The following is a 26204-nucleotide window of genomic DNA, read 5'->3' on the forward strand; positions in this document are numbered from 1 at the left end:
TGCACCATAAAGTTTGACGGTAGGTCTAGCTTGTTCGCCAACTTTTTGATCTTCTTTAGTATTGTAAAAGGTCTCTCATAATTACGAATTAACGATAGATGTCAGCCACGAAAGATGGTTGGGTGGTCAGGGTAAAGCTTCACGAGGACTTAGCCTTCTACTCGAAACTCCAAATGCCTTGGAGTCTGCAAATTTTTGGTGGTCTTGTGAAAGAATGCCTTGGCCAATTTTTTTTGTTCTTGCCAGTTGCGGACCCTTCTCCTGAGCAACAAAGGTACGAGGCATTAACTGTTGTTGTCCTATAACTATCTTGAATGAACTGTGCCGACAAGACTCACTTTTATATAAGTTATAGTAAAATTGGACTACATCAAATAATTTCACTTAATTCTTTTGATTTGCACTAATATAGTATAGAAGATATTGTTCCAATAAATTGTTGATAAGTTGAGTTTGACCATTAATTGCCAGTGAAAACTTTATGAGTGAAAATTTATTAAGAATAATAAATCTAAACTCAACGAACAAAATACTTTGCACCAAAGCTTACCTATGAAACAGCTATCACTTACAATGAGTTTCGGCACACGCCCTAGTGTTTCACTATTTGCTTCACAAACATTCTTGCCATTTTTTCTACGAAACATTCTTTAGCGGTTAGAATAAAAGCTGCATATTTTAAAAAGTTGTTCACAACCACGGGCACTCCTGCATGAAGCGATGCCTGGTGGACCGAGTTATGAGAACCCGCCACCGTGCGTTGACCAAAAGAGGCCCAAATTCAAGCCCAAGAGGACGCCGATTGGGGTCCCACCTGCGGAAGCTCGGTCGTCGTCGCCTTCAACCGACTTCTTGGCACTGGTGCGTGCCGGAGAGAGCGCATAGCTCGCCAGCACAGTGACTCCGACGGTGGCGTCACGGCTTAGCGCAGCGGCCTTGAGGTCGGTTGCAGGAACACGAGGTCGTGACTTACGGAGTAGGTTTCCTCTATAATATAAAGAAAGATGAGGGGTAGCGGTGCAACGTGGTGGTTTTCAACTTTTCATGATGGGATGGTGCCATGGACATTTGTGCTGCCAGGGAGGCTGCCTCCCGGTGGCGGAGAGAGCGGTTGCTGGTGCTCCGTTTTGGGGAGGTTGCCATCGACCATACGATTACCACCACGGCCAGTTCCCGCCTTGCTGCAGCAGGCTTCCATCGGGCTGGCCGTGTGCTTTTTGCCCACATCACCCCTGCCACGGTCAGGTGCCACCGCCGCCGGAGGAGTGCTCCGGTCAGCAGCCGGCGCCGCCTCCTCCGGGCAGTCCAGCGTCCTCCCCAAATCAGCGCGGTAAATGTCATCTCGTTTTAATCCTAACATTCTCTTTTTCTCAGGTCTTCCACGGAGGCGTTGGTTAGATGGCGAATTAGCGATCCCTCCATCGTCCTCTCTCTCTCTTACTTCTTTCTCTGTTTGTGCAGCTGATGAGGAAGGAACGGCGGGAGTCAGCCGTCTCTGAGGTCGTGAAGATGGTCGATGACCAAAGTTCGGGATGTGCAACTGGAACGTAGCGGATTCCGGCTACGAGCCAGAGGCGCTCCTTTCTGTTCTTTTTTTTTTTTAATCGGGCTTTCTTACTGGATATCTGTAATATACCACCTTCTGGGGAAGCTGTTCCATGCGCTCCTCAGCATGGTGAATAAATAGAAAGCAGTTTGCGAAATATGGTTTACATATTTTTGTAAAATTGTTATATTTGTGTTTCATAAAGCTGACGGTTGAATGAATTTCTTTTCTTCAATCCCGTTCTTCAAAATCTGTGTTGATGCTGAAAAGCCAAGGAAACCACGCTTCAATCAGACCCCCAAACGCGTTCTGATGGGAACCCGTACTAAATCTTTTGCTGCAACTTCGAGTCTTTGTATGGAACACTCGGTCGTATAAAATGTTTTGAAAAATGAATATATTTACGAAACACTGCAACGACGATGGTTATATACATAACTGGATATATGTATAAGAAGAATTTTCAAAATAATAAAAAATATATTATAAATAAGAAAAAAGATTAAAAGGTACACTTTATTGCTTCAACCTGCACTCCTTTTTATTTTTTTTTAAAAAAAGAAAGTATTTTTATTTGAATACTATTTTTAATACCTTAAATTAAGTCGTGAAAGATAATACAACTTCATTTGAAGCTCTTGCACATACTACGGTTTTTAAACTAGAGGAATTTTTTTTAGGAATTTTTTTTAGTGTACTGTTCAATGAGAATGAGCTTTGGACAACCACCTTTAATTTTTTTTTTTAAGGGTGAGTAGTTCATTTCACTGCTGTTAAGAGTTCATTTCACCGCCTTTAAGAGTGGCTATTAGTCTCTATGTAATGGCTACTAGTCCCTATGTGATCGCATCATGCTTTGCGACTTTTTACAGATTAAAAGTAATGTGCACTAAGACGTGACAGTGATCATTTCAAGACTCAAACCTGAGTCTTGTAAAAGTAATGTTCACTGAGACGTGACAATGATCACTTCAACACTCGAACTTGAGTCTTTAGAAGAGCTAAAAAAATGTTGTCGCACAATACGCTACCACTCCTCGGAGTGACCTCTTTCAATTTATTCATGCAATAGAAAAATTGATTAACTTCTTATCTGACAAATAGGGTTTTTAATATTTAGTATTTAAGCAAGTGTTTTTATACTATAAATGTTATTCTTAAATATAACAATGACACTATTATTTTTTAAGTAAAAATTAAAGCATATGTGCTCGAAGCAGGTTTTACGAGAGTTAGCATTTTAGAACACAATGTTCTTGTTATCAAATGCCCTTGACGAGTTTCCATTTTTTTCTGAAATGTGAATTGCATTGTCAAATAAAGAAACTTGAACATATAAATATAATCTGGAATCAAAATTTCAGATTTATGATTATACTTTAAGGGTGAAATTATTATTCAGAGTTTTAATATTTTGTCATCTCTCTTGAAGGCATACGACAGGATAGTTTAGTTCATCAATTCTATCATTTTAATATATGTTTTATCAAACATGTTATTTTCTATTCTGAAATCAAAATTCCAAACTATCAAGCACAAAAAGAAGACTAAAAAGTAAAATTTTCATTTTGATTTAAATTTAAGATGGAATTTTCTTTGTAAAATTTTAATTCTAAAATCAAAACTCAAGTCAACAAAACCCATTAACCGTATAAAACCATGCTTCTTTTTCAACTTAAACAAGATGTTGTAAGCCTAAGAAAAGCAGACTACTAGTTTTAAGTTCCTCATAAAATCTTACATCCAAGACATTATTTTTGTACAAATGATTCAGTTTTCCATCATAAATATCATGTCACATTCAAGTTTTATGTAGGTTAGTTTCCGAAACCGACTTTCTCATTTCACTTGTACCTGCAGAAATCGACCGACAAATTCGGGGCAAGATTACTTTTTTTATATCATTGACCATTTCCTTTCGTCGTTTAGAACAGTTTTTAACTTTCGAAAGCAAACGATTGCTTTGGAAATAAGAAAAAAAAGGAAGGAAGGATAAGCGACGCTCCTAATTGTTCCAGTAAATTGTTCTCGAAGTAGCGGTTTTGATACTAAAACCGGGTTCGCAGCACTCGGAAATAAAGAAAGAAACCAAATCTTAGCGAGACAGATGCCCGTGTCATATAGGCTGACCTTCGAATCTTCAAAAGTGGGAGCCGCCGCAAAAACCACCGGCGATTTCCTCCGGCGTCTGCCGTCACCGCTTACCGCATCACCGCCATGATGTCGACACGGCCGTGACTTACGGCCCAAGCTCCCCCTCTATAAAGCTACGGAACCAGCACCCACCCTCAACGTCGAACCATCACAATACAGAAAGAAAGAGGGGTAACAGGTAGTGCAATTCAATATGGGAGGGTGTCATGGGCCCGGGCATTGCCATGGCTGGTCCATGGGTTGCCATCGCTCCGGCTGCGGGTGGGGCCAGCCTTACTACTACAACCACCACGGGTGTGCCTCCGGCTGTCCTCCTCCTCCTTATCCGGCTTATCCGGCGTATCAGTACCCTGCTCAGGTGCCGCCTCCGCCGCCACCACCGGCGCAGAACCCACCTCCACCGCCTTCAGGTACCTACTCTGAAGGGCCTAATACCGGGCACTGAGTTCGTGGCGTGGCCGTGCTGATCAGTTTGGCGCTGCACAGATGGCAATGAAGCCGGTGATCTCGCCGGATTCTGGCCACCGCGTTCCTCATTTATCTGTTGTCTCTTTCGTTGTCCATTGTCATGTGGCTTGGAGAAATGTTGGTTCGTTTTTTTTAGTAGGTTTTGTTGCTGCAATGTGCACACTCTCGTATGTGTGTGAGAGTGTGCTGGACATGGCGGCTGTCTAGTAAATACACAAGTGTGTACTTTTTTTTTAATCGATAGAAAATAAAATGTATATGTAAAAAGAAAAGTGCACCTTTGTCGAACATATTAATATTAATTTTTTTCATTTTATCTTTTGATCTTAATGTCATGCCCCTTTTCGTATTCCATTTCCATCCAGGGTCTGTTTTTATTCTCTTCAATTGTGGTTAGAATACATTCATTTTCTATGTTCTTCTATACACGAACTTTTTATATAATTTATGAAGTTGGATTTTCCAATTCAATCAAAAGTGATCAAATCCAGAGCGGGAGAGTTCTACGTTTCTCTTTTTTTTATTTTTTAATCAAAAGGCCATTTTAAATGTCTTACCACTATAAATTACAAAATATTAAATTAACCGTTACTAAGAAATATCTGGAATCCAGCCTCTTATCAAGAGTCACTTTACCACGAATATGCGTTTGATATTACTCCTCATTGTGGAATTTTAGAATAAAAATGTTTAATTTTTAAGAAATTAGAATTATGAAACAAATTATGTATTTGTTTCAAAGATTAGTAAACTGAAACATAGAATTATCCTTTTAGAATTTTCATTCTTGAATGAAAATTTCAGATCGGCCAAAACCCCTGAAAGACAGAAGTCTCGCCGTAACTTTCACCGGTATAAGCATTGGTATGTCGAAGATAAAAACGACATGGAAATGCAGCCATTAAGATAATGTTGAATGCAGAGGGAAGAAGAAGATGTGGTTTACAAATGTCGAGTAGGGCACTCAGTTTAAAAATATTCATATTCATATCTGGTAAGATGACTCAGTTTAAAAATATTCATATTCATAACTGACAGGATACTTATATATATTATATCTGATGGGATACTTATTATTATTATGTGATGATGCTCATTTAAAAAAAAAAAAAAATTAAGTCACCATGCAGCCTGCCACTGCTAGAGCACCCATCGTGACATAGATTGTCTCTCGAATCATTGGGTAATAGGAACAATGTTACATGTTACAAATATTAGAGTAAATTGGAGGAACGTTTTAAATTTGTCCCAATCTTTGTATTAGATAAACCAAACAATGCCACTGTTCTTAAAGATCCTGTTTGGCAACGGTAATACATTATTTTCGTCCAAAATTGAAGCAAATTTACAATTACTGTTAAATATTATTCTACAAACATGACTAAATTTTGAAGGCAGTTTGTGTTATGATTGCCCAACTACTCTAAAGAGACACTTGAAAATCCCAAATATCCATATATAATTTGGTTGCAGATTTTTTTTCCGGAGGTCTGTGGGTGTATGGGGAATTGGGTTTCTCTCATTTTCTTGTACGGAAAATGTCGAAGTTCTAAATTTCCTGGAATGAAAAAATGGGGTGTTTTTCAATCGTGTTTAAGAATATAGATTCTAAGATCACATTGTTCTTCCTACCAAATGCAATCGACCAACTCGATTGCTAGGGCCAAAGATAAATGCATATATTTGTGTTATTCATAACTGAAATTCTCAAAAATTTGAGACAAGCTACTTTTTTCATGTGTAACTAGGGTTTGTAAAACTTAAAAATAGCAGAATGCTAGTCTTAAAATATATTTGCATTGGAAAAACATGATTTTTTTTTTAAATGGATAATCCATACAGGATAAGTATCACATCATTTAGTTAGATCTTAGAACACACGCATACTCATGCAGCTTTTCTATAGTTTAGTTTCCAATAAATAAAAACAATCCTTCAGTGTTCATTTATGTCTGTGATCACCTTCAGGGCAAGATTATTTTTTCGTGTAGTTGGTCGTCCGATCCGTCGGTCACCTGGAACAGCTTATAACTTTAAAAAAGCGAAGGATTAATTATTTTGAAATAGCGAATGAAAAATCTATCATATCTCCATGAATTGTTCCCAAAGTTGTCGTTTCAGATGCTAAAACCGGGTTTGCAGCACTCGGGAAATAAGCGAGACCCACTCTCGAGGAGACAGATGGCCGTGTTCTACAGAAGAAGCTCCGAGAGCGGCCGTAAAGGCCGCCTGCAATTTCCTCCGGCATCTGTCGTCACCGCTTACGACAACACCAACCTGGGATGTCGACACGATCGCGTCGTGCGGCTCAAGTTCTCCCTTTAAGGGACGACGAGAGCAACATGAGCCGTCACTGTTGAGAGAGAGGGAGGTGATCGGTTGTCGAACAGAGTAGCGTTATCAGGTGGTGCTGTTGATCATGGGAGGTTGCTGCTGGCACGGACCTTGCCATGGCTGGTGCCTGGCAAGCTGCCGTCGCTATGGCTGCGCTTGGGGCCAACCTTACTACTACTACAACTACGGGTGTCGATCCGGCTGTCCACCTGCTTTCCATCCGGTGTATCCGTATTCCGACCAGCCGCCGCCGCCGCCGCCACCGGCCCAGTACGCCCCTCCGCCGCCTCCAGGTACCTACAGTAGATGTGCTCTTTTGTTCAGTCTAATTTAGCGGAGTGAGAGGGTGATGCTGATTTAATTTGGTGCAATTTTCTTTTCGTCTGGAATAGTTAAAGAAGCGGCGCAGCGCGACTCTGTTGGCGGCGATGGAGGGCGCTGAGTTCGTGGCGTTGCCGTGGGGGTCGGTTTAGCACTGCAGGCAGGGCAACATCGCCGGTGATGATGCCGGATTCTGGCCGCCGCTGTACAGGCGTTGCTCATAATGCGCCGGGTGTCTCTGTCGTCTTTTAGAGTTGCGTGGCGTGGAGAAACGTTGGTCCTTTCGATTGGTTTTGTTGCCGCAATGTACAAATTAAGTTTGTGTGGTGTGCGCATGTGAGTGAGTTCGCCGGACATGACGGCTGTTTAATAAATAAGTAAATCAATAGATCTATATTTTTCACATGTTGTTCTAAGTACATTTAAACCTAATCGTTTGCTAAATTGGAGGGCTTCAAGGTGAAAATGAACAAATCAAATTCCATTAATTAGAAAACTAAAATCAGATCTGAAGCACAAATGGAACAGATTATTGCAAAAACGGCCTATTTTTTTTAATAAATTGCCGCACTGTTTAAAAGTTCGTAAATATGTATGAGAACATCAAATTTTTTAGGTGATAAATTTACCATAGAAAAAATTTCAAGAAAATTTTACGAAAAAAAAATTGATTTTTTCAACTCCAAAGTCTAAGATGGCCAGAAAGTTTTTTCCGTTCAAACATGATCTGCTGCACATGAAAAAAAAAAAAACCATGGATAAACTGGTAGGAATGAACAGGTCTGCAACGGACCTCTTTGAATGACCAATCAACAAGTGTATGGTGCCGTCGGTGCTTTACATTCATCACCTACCAGAACATGAAACTAAGAAACACCTGATTTTGGGCTTGCAGCAGAACATGAAACTAAGAAACATCTGAGACCAGCGACAAACATTCACTTTATCATATATCTGCTTTTAATTTTTTACATTAACCAAAAACTTAGTGTAATGCCGAAAAAATAGACAAATATCAACAGGCAGTTGTAATCTTCAAAAACGAGACTGCATGATCCTTCACTGAAAATTCAACTGGCTGATGTCTGGACTACACGATTAAATCTAAAGCAATTGAACATTCAGAAACTGCACCTGCATATCTCTAGACAAAGACGGTGAGAAGAACATTCAAAATATACACAAAAAAAAAACGAGGGAGTATCATTCTACTATCGTTGATGGCAGAACTTTTACTTTTGTACTTTCATTCTTAAGTGATGTATTCAACCTTAATTATTACTGTTTATTCTATAATCGTTGTCAGAATTTTGACCATTCTACTTTCCTTTTCAAGTGAGTTGATCAGCTGTTAGATTTATGTTCTATAAACATTACCTTGATCCAACATATCTGTTTGAATTGAACCATGTCAGCGTGCCTCACTAATTAATGTGATAGCCAATTTTTACCTTGATCAAGTGTGACTTGCTTGATGAACCACTGAAACGAAATTTAGCATTAGAGTTTATCCCAATCCACCAATTGGTACCAAAGCAAGTTGTATGTCGATAACACCTCAAAAAAAAACAAAGCTTTGTATTAAAGCTTGTGAGAGATCTTCAAGGACTTAGATCCAAACTTAAAGCTTTGTATTGAATGTTAAATTTGTTTTCACATACGTTTGATCCAAACTTAATTGGATATATTATCAACCCTGTCAAAGATGCTAGTTCAAAATTTTCGGAAAAAAAAAATCGAATATGAAAAAAAAAAATTCTGATTAAGAAATTATATCAGATTAATTTTTAAATAAATATCTTATATCCAATGCTCTTACATTTTGAAATTCAACTAAATTTGGTTTAAAATTCGGATTCGGATGCAGATATGAAAGTGAAAATCTGATTCAGATTGGATTTGGATTGTGAAATTGGATTTTAGATGCAGATTCAAATATGTGTTTTTGAATATGTGGATATATGAAAAAACAGATTCTAATAAAAGTATATATGATTCCTATCCAATTCGTTGACCTCCCTACAAATGTTTCACACTATCCAAATCAGATCTATAGACATTAGATTCGTTGACATCCCTACAAATGTTTCTCACTATCCAAAATCAGTTATATTGACATCCCCTGCAGAGATGCATAGTCCAAAATGTCTTTTAACAGGGGCCGTGTTTAGAGCTGCACATGATCCAAGTCGTGCTCAAGTTGGGCTAGCTCCAGCTCGACTCAACGATACAACATCGAGCTTAACTCGGTTCATTTAACATGTTTAACCCGTTTATGTTAAACATGTCTCTTCTCGTTCAACTTGTTTAACTCGTTTAGTTGTTACTCATTTAACTAGTTTCTCATTATAATTAAACTGTTATTATGTAAGACACTCGTTTAACATTTCAAGCATACATTTGAGCTCGACCTCGTCTCATTTATAAACGAGTTTAGTTCGAATTGAATTTTGACGAGTGGGCTCAACTCGTCATGCAGCCCTAGCCGTGTTTATGATCATCTTATAAGATACGATGAACAAGCCAGAAAATGAGGACAAGCTTTTCACGGCCAAATCAATTCGAGTCATAGCTGGTTGCTTTGTTTATCAGATTACTCCTAAAACAAACAGAATTCAGGAATGCTCTTAATTTGTGAATCTTTTCCTTTTTTTTTTCTTTCTGTTGTTCTCCTTTTTCAGATTGACAAACTAGGGTTAGGCAAAACCCACAAGATCGTGCCAAACGACACCTGACCACCTTCAACTTAAAGAACTTGAACTACGCACCAAGATTGGTGCTTGGAACACGAGTTGGCCGACTTCTATTTGTTATTTACAGGATTCCACACAGCCCACGCATATATAATCCCAAAACAAAAAAAGGGACAGGGAACCCTAAGAATGTGTTTGACTGCCATAGATCTAAGATTCAAAATCTGGTGGAACATAATCCCCGCAAGAGATCCATGGTTCACCAATCTAAGGATCTTAAGTCAGACCTAAATTCCACGCCTTAGATTAAAGCTCTCATCTAAGGTTAGAGGCAGGAAGGTCTCGTCATGAGTCCATGGATTTCAAATTCTAAGGATCTAAGATCAAAGGCAATCAAACACACCCTAGAATTCTAAGGCAAGTTGTCTATGACGATTGAGGTCGTTGAGATATCTGGATGTTGTGTATTCTTCTACGTCCAAAGCATCCAGCAGCTGGAGTCCACCACCACCACCCTGAGTCCTAAGCTGTTCCTTCCCCGTTGCCTCCATGACTGCACTTTCTCCCTTTAGAAGCCTTACAACCTGCAAGAAAGCAAGCACGTCCATAAGGAGAAAACAGTTCAGCAGCAGAGCTAAGCATAGTTTCCGAGCAAAAACAAATACGTGTGTTTGATTCCATTTCCAATGTCAGAAAGTCCAGGACTTCACCTGACTCATAGTCGGCCTTGCTGCGGCCAAGTGATGGACGCACAAGGACGCCGTCAACATAACCCAGTTCATCTCACAGTGATCATAGTTGTCCTGAAGGCTCGGATCCACCAGTTCTTTCACATTTTTACTCTCAATCAGTGGCTTTGCCTGGAAAGTTATATACATTTATAACTCATATTCATGCAATGTTGATCAACGAAAGGTCGGAAACCATGAGAAGGGCAAAGGGTGTCATGTAAGTGCATACCCACATGAGAAGGCTTTGCCGGCAAGAATCAACAGCTCGCCGGCCGGTGATGAGCTCCAGGAGCAGAACTCCGAAAGCAAACACATCAATTTTCTCATCAACGATTCCATGCATGAAGTACTCTGGTGCCAAGTACCTATATCAAATGCCTTTAGTCTTATAACAAGTGAAATTACTACTCTTTAAGTATTACTCAAGCAGTCTAAGGAAGCTGAGGGGAGAAATCACATGGAGAGTAAGATACAAACCCAAATGTGCCTTCAACAGGTGACACTATATGGTGTGTCCATTGATCAGGTAGCCATTTTGCTAGCCCAAAGTCAGATATCTGCATTGAGAAATTGTAAAGAGAGAGAGAGAGCAATGTCAGAACCCATGTGATAACGCAATAAAGCCGCTGCAGATCGGGTTGCATGACATTAATTTCTCCCTAAATGGAATCAATCTAAGATACGAAAGATGGCGTATGCAACTTCTTGATGCATAATGTACTAAACGACACATTCAATTTTGCCTCACAACAAGTTAGTAGAGTAAAAAAAAAAATCCCATGCTCCATGTGAAAATGAATCATTTACGTACAGGGAAATGTTCATATCTGCAAAACCACACGAATAACAGAAGGAATTCAAATTTTAATATTTCACGAAGCATGTTTGCGTTTGAGAAAACATTCCTACTATGATCAGTTAAATATGCGGATACTGCTGGATCAAAAGTAGCATATCCCCACAAGCCCTTGTTTTGTCTGTTGGGGCCAACTTGTAGACTCCGCCAAGATGTTTAGACCTAACAAGAGGTGGATGGATCCTTCATGGAACCTGGTACTCGTTAGAGTGCATGAGAAAGCATTTCCCAACTGGATTTGTTTTTCTTACATAGAGTGGGTTTTTTTCATCCGGGAAACAGGATCAGAGGTCCATGGCTTGGTCAGCAGGCCACTTTTCACACTAAAATTTGATCTCACACTTTCCATGGCCATTGCGGAGCCCGCAAAAAATCCAAGGACCTTCATGCCGGATTCCATCGAATGCCAAACGCCCACTTAAGGTGCAAGGTAAGAGCTGACGTACAATACAATAGAAGACAAACAAAAGGGGGTTGTAGTTATCATCCTTAAATGAAGGGCATACAAGAGCCATATGCATGTGAATGCACGTGTTCGTGGGCCAAGCCCCTTCTTGTGATCCTTGTACGTGGGGCTGCAAATGGGCCAGATACGGTACGAACATGTTGTTATTTTTGGACAGTATTGAAACTGAATTTGGATCTTAAAACAATTAAACTAATTCTATCTTCTTCAAAATCTGATTCAAGAACTTCATAGTCCTATGAGATACCCTCTTCTGTTAAGTCTTTAAGAGATTAATTAATTACTGCAGTATATGCAGTACCAAAAGGGTCCTTTTATTACCATCGGAAAGCTTTTTTGCGTAGGTTTTACTGTTTTTTTCCCAGTTCTTTTTTGTTTCTACCTTTGAAGTGAAACCTCAAGCAATGGTGTCACATCAAGCCTCTCACAGAGTGCCATTTATTGTCTCCGAACAAGGACACTACCCACCTTTGTCCCCATTCCTTCTGATTTGTTTTTTCTGGCGATCAAACTTTTGTTGGTTAGAGAGGGAAAGAGGCCGGATTCCACGGAAGAAGATGACTTTAAAAACAAACAAAAGAAAAAAAGAAAAAAAGAAAGGGAAAGGCAGTTGAATTGAAGGCTGCCTCTCTCTTTTTACATTAAAAATGGAGGAACAAGGGAGGGGCCCCTGCGCCGGTTCCCCCTTAAATTCTGCCTCTCCAAACGAATTAGGAGCCAGTGTCCGTAAGAACGAAGGGGTACTTGGAACAGAGATTCCTTCCCCCACTTTCACACGAAACACGAGGTCTTGCGTGGCAGACACGGGCCCCTCCATCCTGCTGCAGCAAGAACTCTCTCTTAAACGTGTCGTGGGAAAGTGGCCGATCTTTCCATAAGAAAATATACAAAAGAGGACGTCTTTAGTCAGTTTCAAAGGTAGAGAATTGAGTTTCTTGGTAACTATGCTCGAGCGTCTTTAGCAAGTAGTTTTCGTATGAAACTGGTTCTTTTCCTCGGCAGCTAAAGGAAGCATAGCCTGTGAGAAAACAGTCAGCCTACTGCCCACATGGGTTTACCTGCAAATTCCATCCGAACCCCCAGAATTTCCCACGATTGACTAGGTTTTCCAGGAAGACTTTTCTCAAAATCTACAAAAGTAACTCTTTTACGGTCATAATTAAGAGATTAACTAATCCACCAAGTCAAAGGAGCGACAGTAGTAAGACATAATCAACATTTTTATTTCTACAGTTCTTTTTCCTATTGGTCTGTAAAGTAGGTTGATTAGGGAAAATAATGCAGAAATCTTATGCAGGCAGTAAAATATGGATACACATTTCGTATGAAAGGCACTCAAATAAGAAACCCTATGAAACAAACATGCCAAGGAAAAAGAAAGAGCTTAAAAGGCACAGATGAGCAAGGCAAACTGCAAAGGCAGACCTGAGGTTGGTAATCCTCTGTGAGTAAGATATTAGATGCTTTGATGTCCCTGTGAACTATCCTTCTTGGGCAGCCTCCATGGAGATACCTTAGCCCTTCTGCTGTCCCCAAAGCAACCTTGTACCGAACCCCCCATTCCAACTTTGCTTTTGACCCTGCAAAAGGTAGGTCTTAGACCCAATCTCCCTTTTTGGCCATAAGATGAGATGCTCAAAAGCTTTTTGACTCTTATTGGCGTTTTGATGAAACCCAATTGAGTTCTGGATTTTCTATACGCAAACAGGCAGCTTCAAGATCCAAGAAGATATTGACTTTCTTATATCATCTATACCCACCTTGATGTGTGACTAGTATGCAAGCAAATATTAGGGTATAAAGCCATAACAAACTAAGCGTCATCAGTAAAGGGAAATGAAAACTCTTAGTTGGCTAAAATTGTTGTTGAGAGGTTGTTGGAAGACACTTCTGAGAACAATAAACAGGTCTGAAGCAGAAACGGGAAGAAGGTCAGTGAGAGTTGGAACCCCACCAAAATCAGGTTTCCTGAACTTTAAAATCCCAAACAGTTAGACAATTGAAAAGCCAAGAGATTCTGAATCTCCGAGCCTACAAGTGAGCAGGAGATTTTAAATATGTGATCTGATAAAAAGTAATTACCTATAAAGTTCAAGAATTAAGTTAAATTTTGACTGGAATACACATACCATGAAGAACTGATGCTAAGCTGCCATGAGGAGAAAATTGGAGAACCAGATGAAGACCACCTTCAACTCCAAACCCAATCAAGCGAGCAGCATTTGGATGGTTTATATGAGCAATAATTCCAAGTTCAGACAAGAAATCCCCTATCCTATCTTCCTCTGTTTTCCCTTTTGTTAACTTCTTGATGGCAACAAGTTCACCATCAGGCAGATGGCCTCTATAAACTTCAGCATGGCCCCCTTTTCCAATCAATCTCTCTGCAAAAATCAATTCAATAATAAGAGAGGAGTAATAACATCATAGGATTCTATTTTATAACAGAATCAAAGGGCGCTTGATGAACAGGTATACTTGAACAAAGTTCATTAGTTCCCCTGTAAAGGGCATGCTCTGCACTAAGATTGGAGTTCGCTGACGGGGTATGTGGAAGATATAATTACGTTAAATGATCAGCATGTACAAAAATCAGATTGATATGATGCAAAAAGGACAACTGCTAGATTCGAACAGGTTTCTCATTTGGGTGAACTAGAGCTGTGCAGAGGGACAAGGCTCGACTTCCATGGAGGGTTCCTCCTTACATACATCAAAACAGGGTATGACTGTCAAACAAAGGGGAGAATTTTTATGCCTTTACCACTGCTCCCATGAAGGTTCAGGACTTATTTTCCACTATTAAATGCCTGGAAAATTGGATCAAGCAGTTGAAAATCATCTGTGCTGTTATGACCCTTGGTTTTCAGAGTATTCCTACGAATTTGCAGCTCTTATGTATTATCGTCTGAGCACATCAGCACTTTCTACTCAGCTTCCTGTTTCCTAGATGCTTCAAGTTTCCAGAGTATGCTCTTCTTCAATTGAAGGAGGAAGACAACACTGGCGAAAGGCTTGGGATCCATGAACTACCAAGCATATGATTCGCTTCTCCTCAAAACACTTAACAAAGAAAGAGGATCCAATTTGGAGGCAATCAATAACTAACCTGTACTGAAGTAGTCAGTAGCACAAGCAAGCTCATCATAGCCAAAGCTCCTCCACAATGGCTTTGAAGTTGGGAATCCCCCAAAAAGACCTGCGTCATCTTCTTCAAACGAGCGTGGCCGAGCCACTAGCCTGCGAGTACTCTTCTTTCCCAAACCAGAGTGTCCGATGGGTGGAAACGTTGAGAGCCTTCTTATGGATTTAGCTTTCAGGATATGAAGCAGAGTTCTCCACTGTGACCCATCAACGCTGTTCGGTTTCTCTACAGAAGAAGGGCTGCTACTGCTACCGATGCTGCTGCTACTGCTGCTATCAGAGCAGAGCGCCAAAACAGAACCTTCTAAGACCGCCCGAGGAGAGCCCTCGTCATTGGTTACATCTGGATTTAACTCCTTTGACGTACCATCATCTGCTTTCTCTTCTATAGCTCCTGTGAAAGAGACAGAGAGAATCATCAACGGGAGCATGTAAAAGGGGAAAGAAGGTTCGATCTTTACATGAAAACATGGCTGCCCATGATTGAAATCATGCAAAAATCCGGAGAAAATGGATGGTGATGCACCAAGATGTTATTATTACCTGCAATGGCTTGCCCGGAGGATTGGTTGGAGAGATGGTCGGAGAGCTTCATTTGGGCCTCAGGGTCACAACTCACACCTGCAGAGAATGAAAAAGAACGGACCAGAGAAGGGAGGCATGGAGAAGCTGGTTAAGTTCTTCTCAAGGAAAGAAAAGCATATTAAATGGAGAAGGAGAGAAAAGTTTACTTGGGGACATGAAGAAGGCTTTTGGGGCGGCTTTTCTTCCCGCATAATCATCCTTTGAAAGCAATCAAAAGGGGCATGGAATATCTGCAATTTATACAAATCAAGAGTATTGGAATTACCTGCTTCCCAACGGTTTCACCAGTTAAGGCACGCTAGAGAGAGACAGATAGAGAGATGATCTTGTCTTCGAAAACAGTCTAGAATATCCAGTTACATATATAGATTGATTGAAAAGCTTTTAAAGTTGTAGGGCTTTAAAAAACTGTCTTGGTCCCTACTCCTATCTGATGTCAAAGATCCTAAACTGACGTCCAGAGCAATTATAGATTTTGTTAATTAGTTGACTGATGGAGCCTAGAAGCTTAGAAATTTATTAGCTCTGTCGGCTGCTTAGAGAAAATGCACAGAGAGAGAGAGGGATGGAGTTGGTGTTGTTCATTATTATCAGAACAGTGTAATATATTGAAGCATGTGTGCTTCTATACAATAATTTAACCAATCAAAGGAACTTCTCCAATCACCATTGACTGCACATTGACAGGAATTTAATATAGTTGGTCACGAATTCGGTTCATACTTCAATTATTTTTTTGGTCCGGAACTAAATCCAACCTGACCTGAGTTATCCAAAATATTACCAGGTTGCATATGTTAATGTCATTCCAGATGAAGTCCGACCATTTAGTTTCCTATTACAACGCATATCTAACTCATTATTAGGATTGCACACGAATCGGGTTCAGGACAGTTAAATGCAGTAGAGATTGAAAAAAAAAACAGTATTTCTTATAACAAGAACTTCACTTCACATCTGACCCATCTTCAACCCTGCGCCTGACATGGGTTTGTTGAAGACCTAAAAACTCAAGGACTCAAACTGAATACACCTAGGGAAGAGATGCTGTAAAAAAGGCAGAAGTCTTTCCTTCTTTCCATCTTTCTCCAGGATATATGGCTGCTTCAAGATGTGGGTGGAGTACACTTATCAACTACAGTATTGTGCATCTATTATATGCAGTTTAGAGAAGAAAGTGTTTATAGAAATCAAACTGATAATTGAACTTAGAGAAGAAGTGTTTGCAGAAATCGAATTGATAATTGAACTTTCACCCGCCTGCTAGTCCGACCAGTTATACTTCTCACTTAGGACAAACCAATACCCCTAAAGATTAGAAAGAAATTAATTATGAAAACCCTCGTATCAAATCTAATCCTCTTATCAATTAGTCTGTGTTTGTCCAGCGGGCATCCGTATCCTCCATGGTGGTCTATATCAGCTAGCTCCACAGATCCGTGGCAGTTAGTTTGTTTAAACAAAGATCCGAGGAGAAACAGTCAAGAATTGTTGAAATCTATTGTTTATTTTCACAAAGATCTGAGGAAAACAGACACCTCTTATAGTTAACAATAGCTGAAATCTACAATCTGCTTAAACAAAGGTAAGAGGAGAAGAAACAAGCACCAACACATCGATTCTTTTGGGGTTGCACCATATTTAAGCAGTCACAATCGATTACTGCCCTTAACTACAAGCTAAAAGCATATTAGGTAGGTTGTCACTGTCATATCATCTCGACCTGTATCAGTATACGGGTTCATAACAAATTCAAATTTTACTGCTGAACATTTTCAAAAAATTTAATTTGGTTTCTATAAAAATTTTGAAAATTGTAAAATAGTCTGATTATGATATTTTCGATGTTATCATGGTGAGTTAGTCAGAGTGGAAGAACAACCCGAGAATGGTTCGGTTCGGTTCGGTTCACTACAACAATTCCACATTGAGGTGGGACATATTTTTATACTTTAGTGATGGTGCTTGTCCCCCTGCCTTTTTGTTTGAATTTGGGGGAAGAGACCAAAAGGGGAGTGGAAAAGTGGGACATGGAAGAAGTGGGTGAACCAAATCCCCTGGTCAAACAGGGTGAAGAAGGACGGATACTTAACCCAACTCACGCCTTTGATTCCGTTAGACATCTTTATCCAAATTCCAAGCTGAGTCAACCACGAGTCGCAGAGCCACTCATCTTCTTCTTTTTGGCCTCTCATGGCTGCTTTTCCTTTTCCCTTTGATGTAGAGTTCTTCAGGTTCAAGTGTTAGGCCTTATCTTTTTCACACCCACCTTGTGGATAGCCTTTAGCAAAATAGTTCTCTCTCTCTCTCTCTCTCTCTAACTCACCATGGTGCCGAAGCTACTTTCTCTTTTCCAATATTCACAGAGTCAGAACTACTTCGAAATGTGAGTAAAGAGTAGAACACCCATCAACTAAAGTGTGCATTTGAAATGTGAGTGAAGAGTGGAACACCCATCAACTAAAATATCGCATATCTGTAGATAAAAAAAGGTTACAACTTCTGTTTACTTGCCTTTGTTTTCATCTGTGTTTAATCTCACAAGTTTTTTTACATCAAGTGAAAAGGGAAAATGTTATTAAATGTTGCAAAATGGTACAAGGAAACCCTTTCGTTCAACCACTGAGCATCTTCAACATGCTCGGTGCCGTTGTCGGCTGCCGAGCTTGTCATTTCTCCATCTTCTTTTTTGCTTGTCTCTTTGTATGAACTTTCTTGCCAAGTACCTTTCAATCGCCGAAAATTTATGCATAAGAATCAATGAGTTTTACTGAAGAGATTAACCATCCAATTACTCTCTCTCTCTCTTTCTAAAGCAAGCATTATGTAACCGGATCAGATATTTTTGTTTGTTTTTATATCAATGACCAACTATAAACCAACTTGCTCATTTAAGTATCTTCAATTGACTTTGGATCGCATTCTTTTATCTGCCTTCGTAATTCTCTCTCATATAAAGAAGTTTTCAAATTAATGGCAGTGATCCCTTCTGCACGTCGTCTGTTTATTCAATCTCTCCGTTCCTTGGTTTGGTTTGTAATCCACCACATCTCCTTGAAATCATATCTGCATGTGCCTCTGAGGCTGAGAGAAAGCAGATTTCATACTATCCTGAATCTTCTCCTTTTATTTACTGCCATTTAATTTTCATCAATCTTATTCGTATAATTAAAAAAAAATAACTGATGTGTGCACTCTCCGTGTCCGTGTACGCGTCGCGTCTTGTGTACGTCTAAATGCCGTTGGCATAATAATTGGACCAAATTTTAAACCATGTTGCAAAGTTTGGTATACCAAATCTATACCTAGGGTTGGTTATGTTATATTAATTGTGTTATCTTTAATTTTATATATATATATATATATATATATATATATATATATATTTTAAAAAAAAAAAAAACTTGGGTACCTCTAAAAACTTGGGATGGACGGCACCTGAGAACTTGTCCCCAATTTTTCTAGTGGGCAGCATCTGGTGAATGTCACTTACTTGACAAGAACATTTGTAGTTCAAGTGGAGGGGATACACTAGTTGTAAGGTCAAAACCAGGTGTACTTTAGGGGGTGCTTGATTCTTTTTTAAGGAAGAAAAAGGAGCGCGTTTGAATGGTAAAAACTTTTAATCTGGAAGATGCCAGAAAAGCTTTGCCAGTGAAATAAATGCTTGCTAAAGAAGGGCGCGTGATCAGAGGAGAGGAGTACGCCATTGGCGTGGCCGGAAAGTAATAGGGTTTCGACGATTGTGGCTTTTACCATTTTGCTTCCGTGAGAGCTCTTCAAGGGTGGGAAGCTTTCCCGTAGAGAGCACGGCAGACTCGACGAAAGAAAGAAAGATCTAAATGAGATATGTAAACAATTACGTAAAGGAAGGAAAAATAGTTAACAGCGTAGGAAGAGAACAGGGGAGAGCTAGAAACTGAGTCCAAATTGTAAATGTTTTCTGGATGGTCCAAAGAAGCCTCAACCAACCGGACATCGACTCAACAATTAAAGCTTTCAATGGCAGAGTTGGCGGAAACGTATTGGTGACCTTTCCTCATAACTCAGGCCCCATTAAGAGTCTGAGTAGATCGACTCCATCAATTAAACAAGTTTAGATCGCCCATTGTCATAAAAAATGTGTATTATACGATGAGAAAAAAGATGGATATAATACGGTAAAATTGTATATCTCGAAAATAAAACAAAAAAAATCTCGACAAATTTTTTAAAAAATTAAAACATTAAATAAATCTTAAAAATGATAAAAAAATCGTAAAAAACCTAGAAAAACCGAGCATAATACACTTTTCTTTCATGTCTTTTATTTTTTGATGTTTTTTAAAAAAAAGATGTGTTTTGTATGAGTATTATACGACTAGCTATGGTTTGTTATATTATGCATGTTTTTTTCCAATAAAACATGTTCTTTGTGCCGGTGGATCGAGCTACATATAAGAATATATATATATAAAAGAAGGAGAAAAATTTATGTATTTCTCTATCCAAGTTTCGATAGAAATTTATAGATATATATACTCGAGCTCAGCCATTGGCCCGACTCGTGTCGTTAACAGAGTTGAGTTCAAGATTCCCTTTCCCAGCCGAGTCGAGCCAAGCTCCATCGGCCGGCATGGACGGCTCCGGACTCAACCCCCGCGTCATGCGCCAATTATCTAATTTGAGGGGCCCCTTTGCTAATTCGTTGGCCTTTCGAACCCTGCCGTCTACAGTGACTCCACATCTATTCTTGTTTCTGGTGATGTCGAACGAAGAATACTTCTTTGTGCAATTCACGGCAAAATTTTCGAAAGTGACGGCTCCCAATATATATATATAATGATGCTTTATAGCGTCTTCAAAGAGTTGGACTTGGACTTCCACTTGGAGTGGATATATATCACTGTCACGTCCAATGAGATCATCCATTATCTTATCAATAAACCTGGATTAGAGTTTTAATTGTTCTGTGAGATTAGTTGCTGGTTGATCTGGACAAAAAGTATACTAAATTCAAACTTGACTCCAAAATGGATTTGAGTTTTGTTATGCATCAAAACAAAAGAACTGGATCTCCACTCAGTATGTATCAGCTAATTTTCCGTATAATTGAGGGGAAATTAAGAAGATCGCAACTTAATTTCTTTATAAGGAGAAGAACAACAAATATGAAATTTGACTCATCTCAATGCACAAGTAGCTTGCCAGGGATTTCATATATTTGGAGGATTCAAATTCAGATTTAAATATGAATGAAGAAAAATCTATGTGATATGTGAATCTGAATTCACAAACTAAATCTGATTTTTGGGTCCACATTCAAATCTGTATTTGACTTTTAAACCAATCCAAACTGCATATAAGATTTATTCAAAACTAAATCCAATCCAAATTGGGATCCATATCCAATTGGATATTTACTTAAACTGAATCTGGTATGATGTCATTTCTTAGATCCAAATCTGATATGATTTCTTATATGAATATCAATTGTTTTTCTATATCCAATGTTTTTGAAGTGCTTCAGTTGGACATCAGATCTAAATCACATTTATTAACATCCTTATAGCTGGCATTAGAGCAGACAACTTTTAGTCTACAACTCTGACCCGGATTAATGGGTCTGAATGTTGGATCTCTTTGCAAATAATCCCACCTCAAAATCTTGATTAAACCCATTCTTCCCAGCATACCAACACCTCCATTTTATATGTTTGTAGCCATGAATGAAATTTCAAGAACAAAAATGTACATGACTAACAGAGGTGATCAGTTAATTCAACAATGAGTAGAGAGCTAGCGCTCGATTTTGTAATTGTTAGTACCACTACCATCAACTCAAAGGCAATCCAATAGCCTACTGGCTCAAGCTTGGTCGAGCTTGGACTCATCTTTCCAATATATATGACAAACATGATCTTAAGAGCGATTTGAGGAGAAACATATACTAAGTTTGTTGTTTTCTTACTTAAATAATGTTTTTTAATAGTCAAAAAATGAACAGCGGTTATAACATCAAAATTTTTGTAGTATAAGATCAATTTTTTTATAAAAATAACTTGCGTTAAAGCATGATTTATATTAAATTAGCGTCTGTAAACATATTAGAAGGTTCATATTTTATTTAAACATTTTTTAACACAAATCCGTTTGCAACTGATTTGTGGCCGATACAGGGGCGTTTCCTATTTTTAATTATGTTTTCTTTACTTTCTCAACAAGTATAAGTATATTGTTTATGGAGTTAGCCGAATGGCATGGCCGATTCTTCTCTTTGTCAAATCTTGTGGGCAGAATTTTGCAAAATGGTGACTAAATATGCTAGAGTTCGAATATGTTAATAGTTACCTGGTTATTTTATGTTCTACGCACCTTGCAATTTAAAGCAGTACTTAAGTATAAAAGCATTCAAATACGAACATGCTTCCACCTTTCTTCTTAAGCGTCATGCAAATGTTAATCATTCTAAGTGAATGATTTTTTAAGTCAACATATTGTTTATTCATCATAACGCGCATGTAAGTCTTTCTAAATTCTTATTATAAAAAACTAAGGACGTATGATTTTTGCAACGTTTTTCCTTGCAAAGATTTGCATCTATTTTGGCAATCTGACTAAAATAAATATGCCTGTAATAGAAAATTTTAGCTTGTATCAAAGTTAAGGTCACAGTATGCACACATTCATGAGAGAATTGTAATCAGCCAGATGACTAGAAAAAATTTAAAGCCTGTCACTTAAAAAGACATTAAACTATTGCTAAAAGCACTATAAATTATCCTTGCACCCTAAAACTCATGACTGCATTTAATGTCTTACATAGATTGTTTCCTTGTAACTAATTTTTAATTTTAAGTCATCCGGCCAGCCAAAAGTTGTGACAGGACATAACTAATGACTACGTAATTATTTTAACAATAACTACCCAATTCTATGTATATAAGAAAACCCGCAAACATTAACAGGTTGAAACATACTACCCGCATAGAATTTTCATCCTCTCAACAATCAGTCCGTCAAATTGATCATCAGAATTAACCGGCTCGCACCTTGTTTAACAGACTAGACACGAACTGCTGAGAGACAATCAAGTGGTTAACATGGTCAGGAAAGGCATTTGGCATTCACCCACTTAATCGGTCAATGTGACTTCAAGGCTCAGGATTGACCTCGAGCCCCCCATCAAGCAAACAATATCCACGATACAGGTAGGTCTACTACTCCATGCATGCATATAAAATGCCATGACCAAGCCACCAAAGCAAAATATATACACAAAAGCATGAGAAAAAAGAGGCTTTAGATATAGCAAGTGGATGTATCTAACTGTTAATTGCAAAACCAAAGCATCAACAAGAAACTCAACCACAATATGGACCCTAAACAAAGAGTGCAAGTTCTTCATAAAGCACCAAAATTGGGGGTTCGATAACAACATCAAAGACAAATCAATAACCACCCTTGAGGTCATTGACAACATCATATGGGATAGGAGTCACGGTTTCCAACGTCGCCCCTTCCACCATAAAACCAGGTTTCGGGCCTTCAGGCTGCCGCTTAGTGCTGATTTTCTCACCACGTGCTTTTGCCTCGGCCTTCAACTTTTCATTCTCAACTTTCCTGCGAAGGAAATCTTCCCTGCAGCGTGATGGCAGCACGTGCTCCACACGAACATGAATTCTCTTTCTTATAATCCTGTTCCCAACCTACCATTTCAAAACCAAATATTTATCAATAAGATATTGCACAACATTGATATGCATTGATCATCAAGGCCCACGGGTATCAATAGAAAACATACTACCAGATGCTCACTAGAAAAGCAAGAAAAAAGAAAAGCAAGGAAGCTGAAACACAAGCAGAGGTACAAGATTGACAAAAAACTTCCACGAGAAAGAACCACACTGCATGTTGTCCACCCAGATTATATCATGAAGTTACAGCTGTTAGCATAGGATGCATAAAAAGAAGTGAGTTCTCCAGAATTATGAACCTTACATATGCAACCTCCAATTGACATGTATAACTAGGAGACAGCCTTCCACTTAACACCTCTCAACCCTTAGTTGTTGAATCACAACATCTACATATTTTGACATTTGTGCAGCAATGACAAGTTGTCATAGGCAAACCAAATTTTTAACACCTGCATAATTACGTCTGGAAAACCTTATGAAACTGACGTTCTTGTCAGCATGTCTGTTCCAGTGTACTTTGCAGCATATTATCGCTCCCCAAATAGGACGGCAGGACTCAAAAGCCCCTTCATCCTTTTTGTAACTCCTTGAGCACTCCCACTCTTCTTCCTTTCAATAAACCATTATGCATATGCATTTTTACATATATACCTGCATGTACATACACTATTTGCGTCTACAGATACATGCATGTGTATATAATGTATGCATACCAAGCAATCATGTGTAATGTCAAAAAATCATTTTTTGAGGTCATACTGTCGTTTCACACTTTTTCAAAGGGTGTCAACCAACAATTTGAAATTAAAAATTACTTCTCCCGTGATATGACTCTAACTTGGCCGGATACCATACAACAACTCCTCTGGCCCTCATGCTTTATGGCATTATCTTTCACCTACATCAGATCAAGAGATCTAACAACACGGATTTGTTTATATAAAAATCATTTATAATCATCAGAAATGCACACTTCTCAGTATGGCTCCAATCAACATAGTAGACAAACAACAAGACGATTACTCCACGATCACATAGCTGGCTGGATTCATGATTCATGGACTAGTTGGTGAACTAGATTAGCCCCACTAGTAATTCACAAACGAGTAGGTTTTTTGGTGATAGGTCCATACTGACATTGTTTAGCTCATTTAGTTACATTTTTCACTATTAACACTGAGCCAACTTTGTCATTTGCTAATTATATAATGAATTATTTACTTTAGCAATAACACTGAGCCAACTTAGATGCTTACCGATTCCTTATGTCAATTAGTTATCTTAGTATTTCAGACACCAATTGCTTGACCGCTTAGGCTACTGTAGTCACTTTCTGAATAGCTTGTTACTTTAGATACCTGCCAACTAGCTAGTCCATTTAGCTATCTTTGTTATTAACTAGTTGAGCAACTGAATGATGTGCCCCCGGTTCTTTGTGCCTTCGCGTTCCCTGACTTGAAACCATTTGATCAAGTGATCAAATGTCAAAACTAATTTAATAGATGAGATTGACATAGTTTGTTTAACAAATAAGAACAGTTGAAACACATTATTCAAACTAAAAAATGGAATGTCAAGGGCATGAAAATCAATGGCCCACAATGCAACAAAATTTAATGGCCAAAAAAATATGGTCGGTTTACAAAAACATGGCCAGGAGAATTACTTGTAACAAGAAATCTACGATGAACCTATTTACACCACTAGAGAAAGTGAAGTTGTCTGCTTTCAATTATGATAGCAGAAATCGGGATCATCTACCCCAATTGTATATGCTCTAAAATCACAGGCCCGCAACCCCTTCATCCTCATAAAAAAGGAGTGTCCAACAGGTACAGAAGGAGGAAATGCAATTTCCTCTGCATCTACATATATCCACACACATAAGTACAATAACTACTTCAAACAAATCACCATCATTTGCAAAAGAAATCACATTCTTCATAACTGAATCATCATATCGTTAAAGCAAACAACTTCCACGATGAACCTCAAAATTTTCCTCCAACACTTAATGCAGAAGTTATGCCCTTCGTACTTCAGTTAACTCCGATCCAGCAGCTAATTGGCCGAAAGAAGCAAGAATCTATTTCAGCTGCTTGATTCCATCTTCGTAACATTTCTTGAGAGATGCAGAACGGAGTTGGTAGTCTCTAATCAACACCGAGACATCATAAATTCACTACGGGAACCAGATCTTTCAAACTTAACAGTAGATAGAAACTACGACCCGACATCTTGAAAAAGCCGGAATTTTTGCGTTGTGAATCACGATAACTCAACTTGTCCTACATTTTCAGGGAACTAAGGGAACCAAAATGTCGACCAATCAATTGAAGAAAAATGCACCGCTCTAAGAAAATGGACCACTACCCACTGTCCGAAGCTAAGCCAACAAAAAATAGTAACACAACGAGAATTACAGATCTAAAGATAGTCGAGATAGAAGACCATGCTCCACCGAGAATAAAAATAAATAACTAGGAAAAGAAGGGGAGGGAGGACCTGCTTGTTTATCTCAACGCCGATGGCGCGCTTGTTGATGTCCCAAACCCTGCCGGTGCGGCCATGGTAGAACTTGTGCGGCATCCCCTTGTGGACAGCTCCGTTCACCTTGATGTCAACGTAGTCGCCGATCTTGTAGGTGCGGAGATAGGTGGTCAGAGGGATGTACCCCTTCTTCCTGAAGGGCCGCGCGAAGAGGTCGCGCGTTCGTGAACGGAGACCGTGGCCGGCAGGCATCGCTTCTTTTCCTCCTCCGCTTCTCTCACCGGCGCCGCCGCTCCGCTCCTTCTCCTTCCCTTCCTCTGCTTCTTCTAACGCGTTGCCTACTTCACTCGGCTCTCCGCTGGATGGCCTTTTATCATGGAGGGAGAGAAACCCTAGGTTGGGATGCCTTTCCGTTCGGACCGGTTCTTTCTTACTCGTTATGTACCCGGCCCGAACAATCCATGAGACGAGAATCAAATATTTTTTTTTTCTCTGCACCAAAAAATTGTTTTGTAGGAAATTGCTCACAATAATTATTTAACAATACCATGTTCCAATTTGGATTCGATTTCAAACACGTGTCCTAAGGCCCTGCCTCTTTGGATGTAGAACGGGGAGTTATGTTCATAGAATCTCTTGTTTAGGTGTTTTAAGTTTTTATCTTGTATTGATTTGAACCAACCAAAAATAAATAAACAAAAACGTGAGCATTCCCTGAATGTTGTTGTTCCCTTTGC

At 39.1% G+C, this 26204-nt stretch overlaps 3 protein-coding genes across 3 annotated transcripts; 1 reads left to right on the forward strand and 2 right to left on the reverse strand.

Annotated features, from left to right (window-relative positions):
* Positions 1–1025: 1025 nt before the first annotated feature.
* On the forward strand, positions 1026–1759 carry LOC116253508 (uncharacterized). The gene is made up of 2 exons (XM_031628342.2): positions 1026–1330; positions 1462–1759. Exons 1-2 carry the CDS (start codon positions 1061–1063, stop codon positions 1549–1551), a joined length of 360 nt encoding a protein of 119 aa, XP_031484202.1. The 5' UTR covers positions 1026–1060; the 3' UTR covers positions 1552–1759.
* Positions 1760–9450: 7691 nt separating this feature from the next.
* LOC116252502 (receptor-like cytosolic serine/threonine-protein kinase RBK1) lies at positions 9451–15776 on the reverse strand. Its single transcript, XM_031626810.2, has 9 exons — positions 15445–15776; positions 15257–15334; positions 14679–15107; positions 13699–13953; positions 12995–13149; positions 10725–10804; positions 10477–10612; positions 10227–10376; positions 9451–10100 (listed from the first exon to the last, which is right to left on the reverse strand). Exons 1-9 carry the CDS (start codon positions 15452–15454, stop codon positions 9921–9923), a joined length of 1473 nt encoding a protein of 490 aa, XP_031482670.1. The 5' UTR covers positions 15455–15776; the 3' UTR covers positions 9451–9920.
* Positions 15777–22563: 6787 nt separating this feature from the next.
* On the reverse strand, positions 22564–25820 carry LOC116252503 (60S ribosomal protein L21-2-like). Its single transcript, XM_031626812.2, has 2 exons — positions 25483–25820; positions 22564–22986 (listed from the first exon to the last, which is right to left on the reverse strand). Exons 1-2 carry the CDS (start codon positions 25717–25719, stop codon positions 22729–22731), a joined length of 495 nt encoding a protein of 164 aa, XP_031482672.1. The 5' UTR covers positions 25720–25820; the 3' UTR covers positions 22564–22728.
* Positions 25821–26204: the final 384 nt, after the last annotated feature.

Source organism: Nymphaea colorata, chromosome 4 (assembly GCF_008831285.2).
Source record: "Nymphaea colorata isolate Beijing-Zhang1983 chromosome 4, ASM883128v2, whole genome shotgun sequence".
NCBI classification, from domain to species: domain Eukaryota; kingdom Viridiplantae; phylum Streptophyta; class Magnoliopsida; order Nymphaeales; family Nymphaeaceae; genus Nymphaea; species Nymphaea colorata.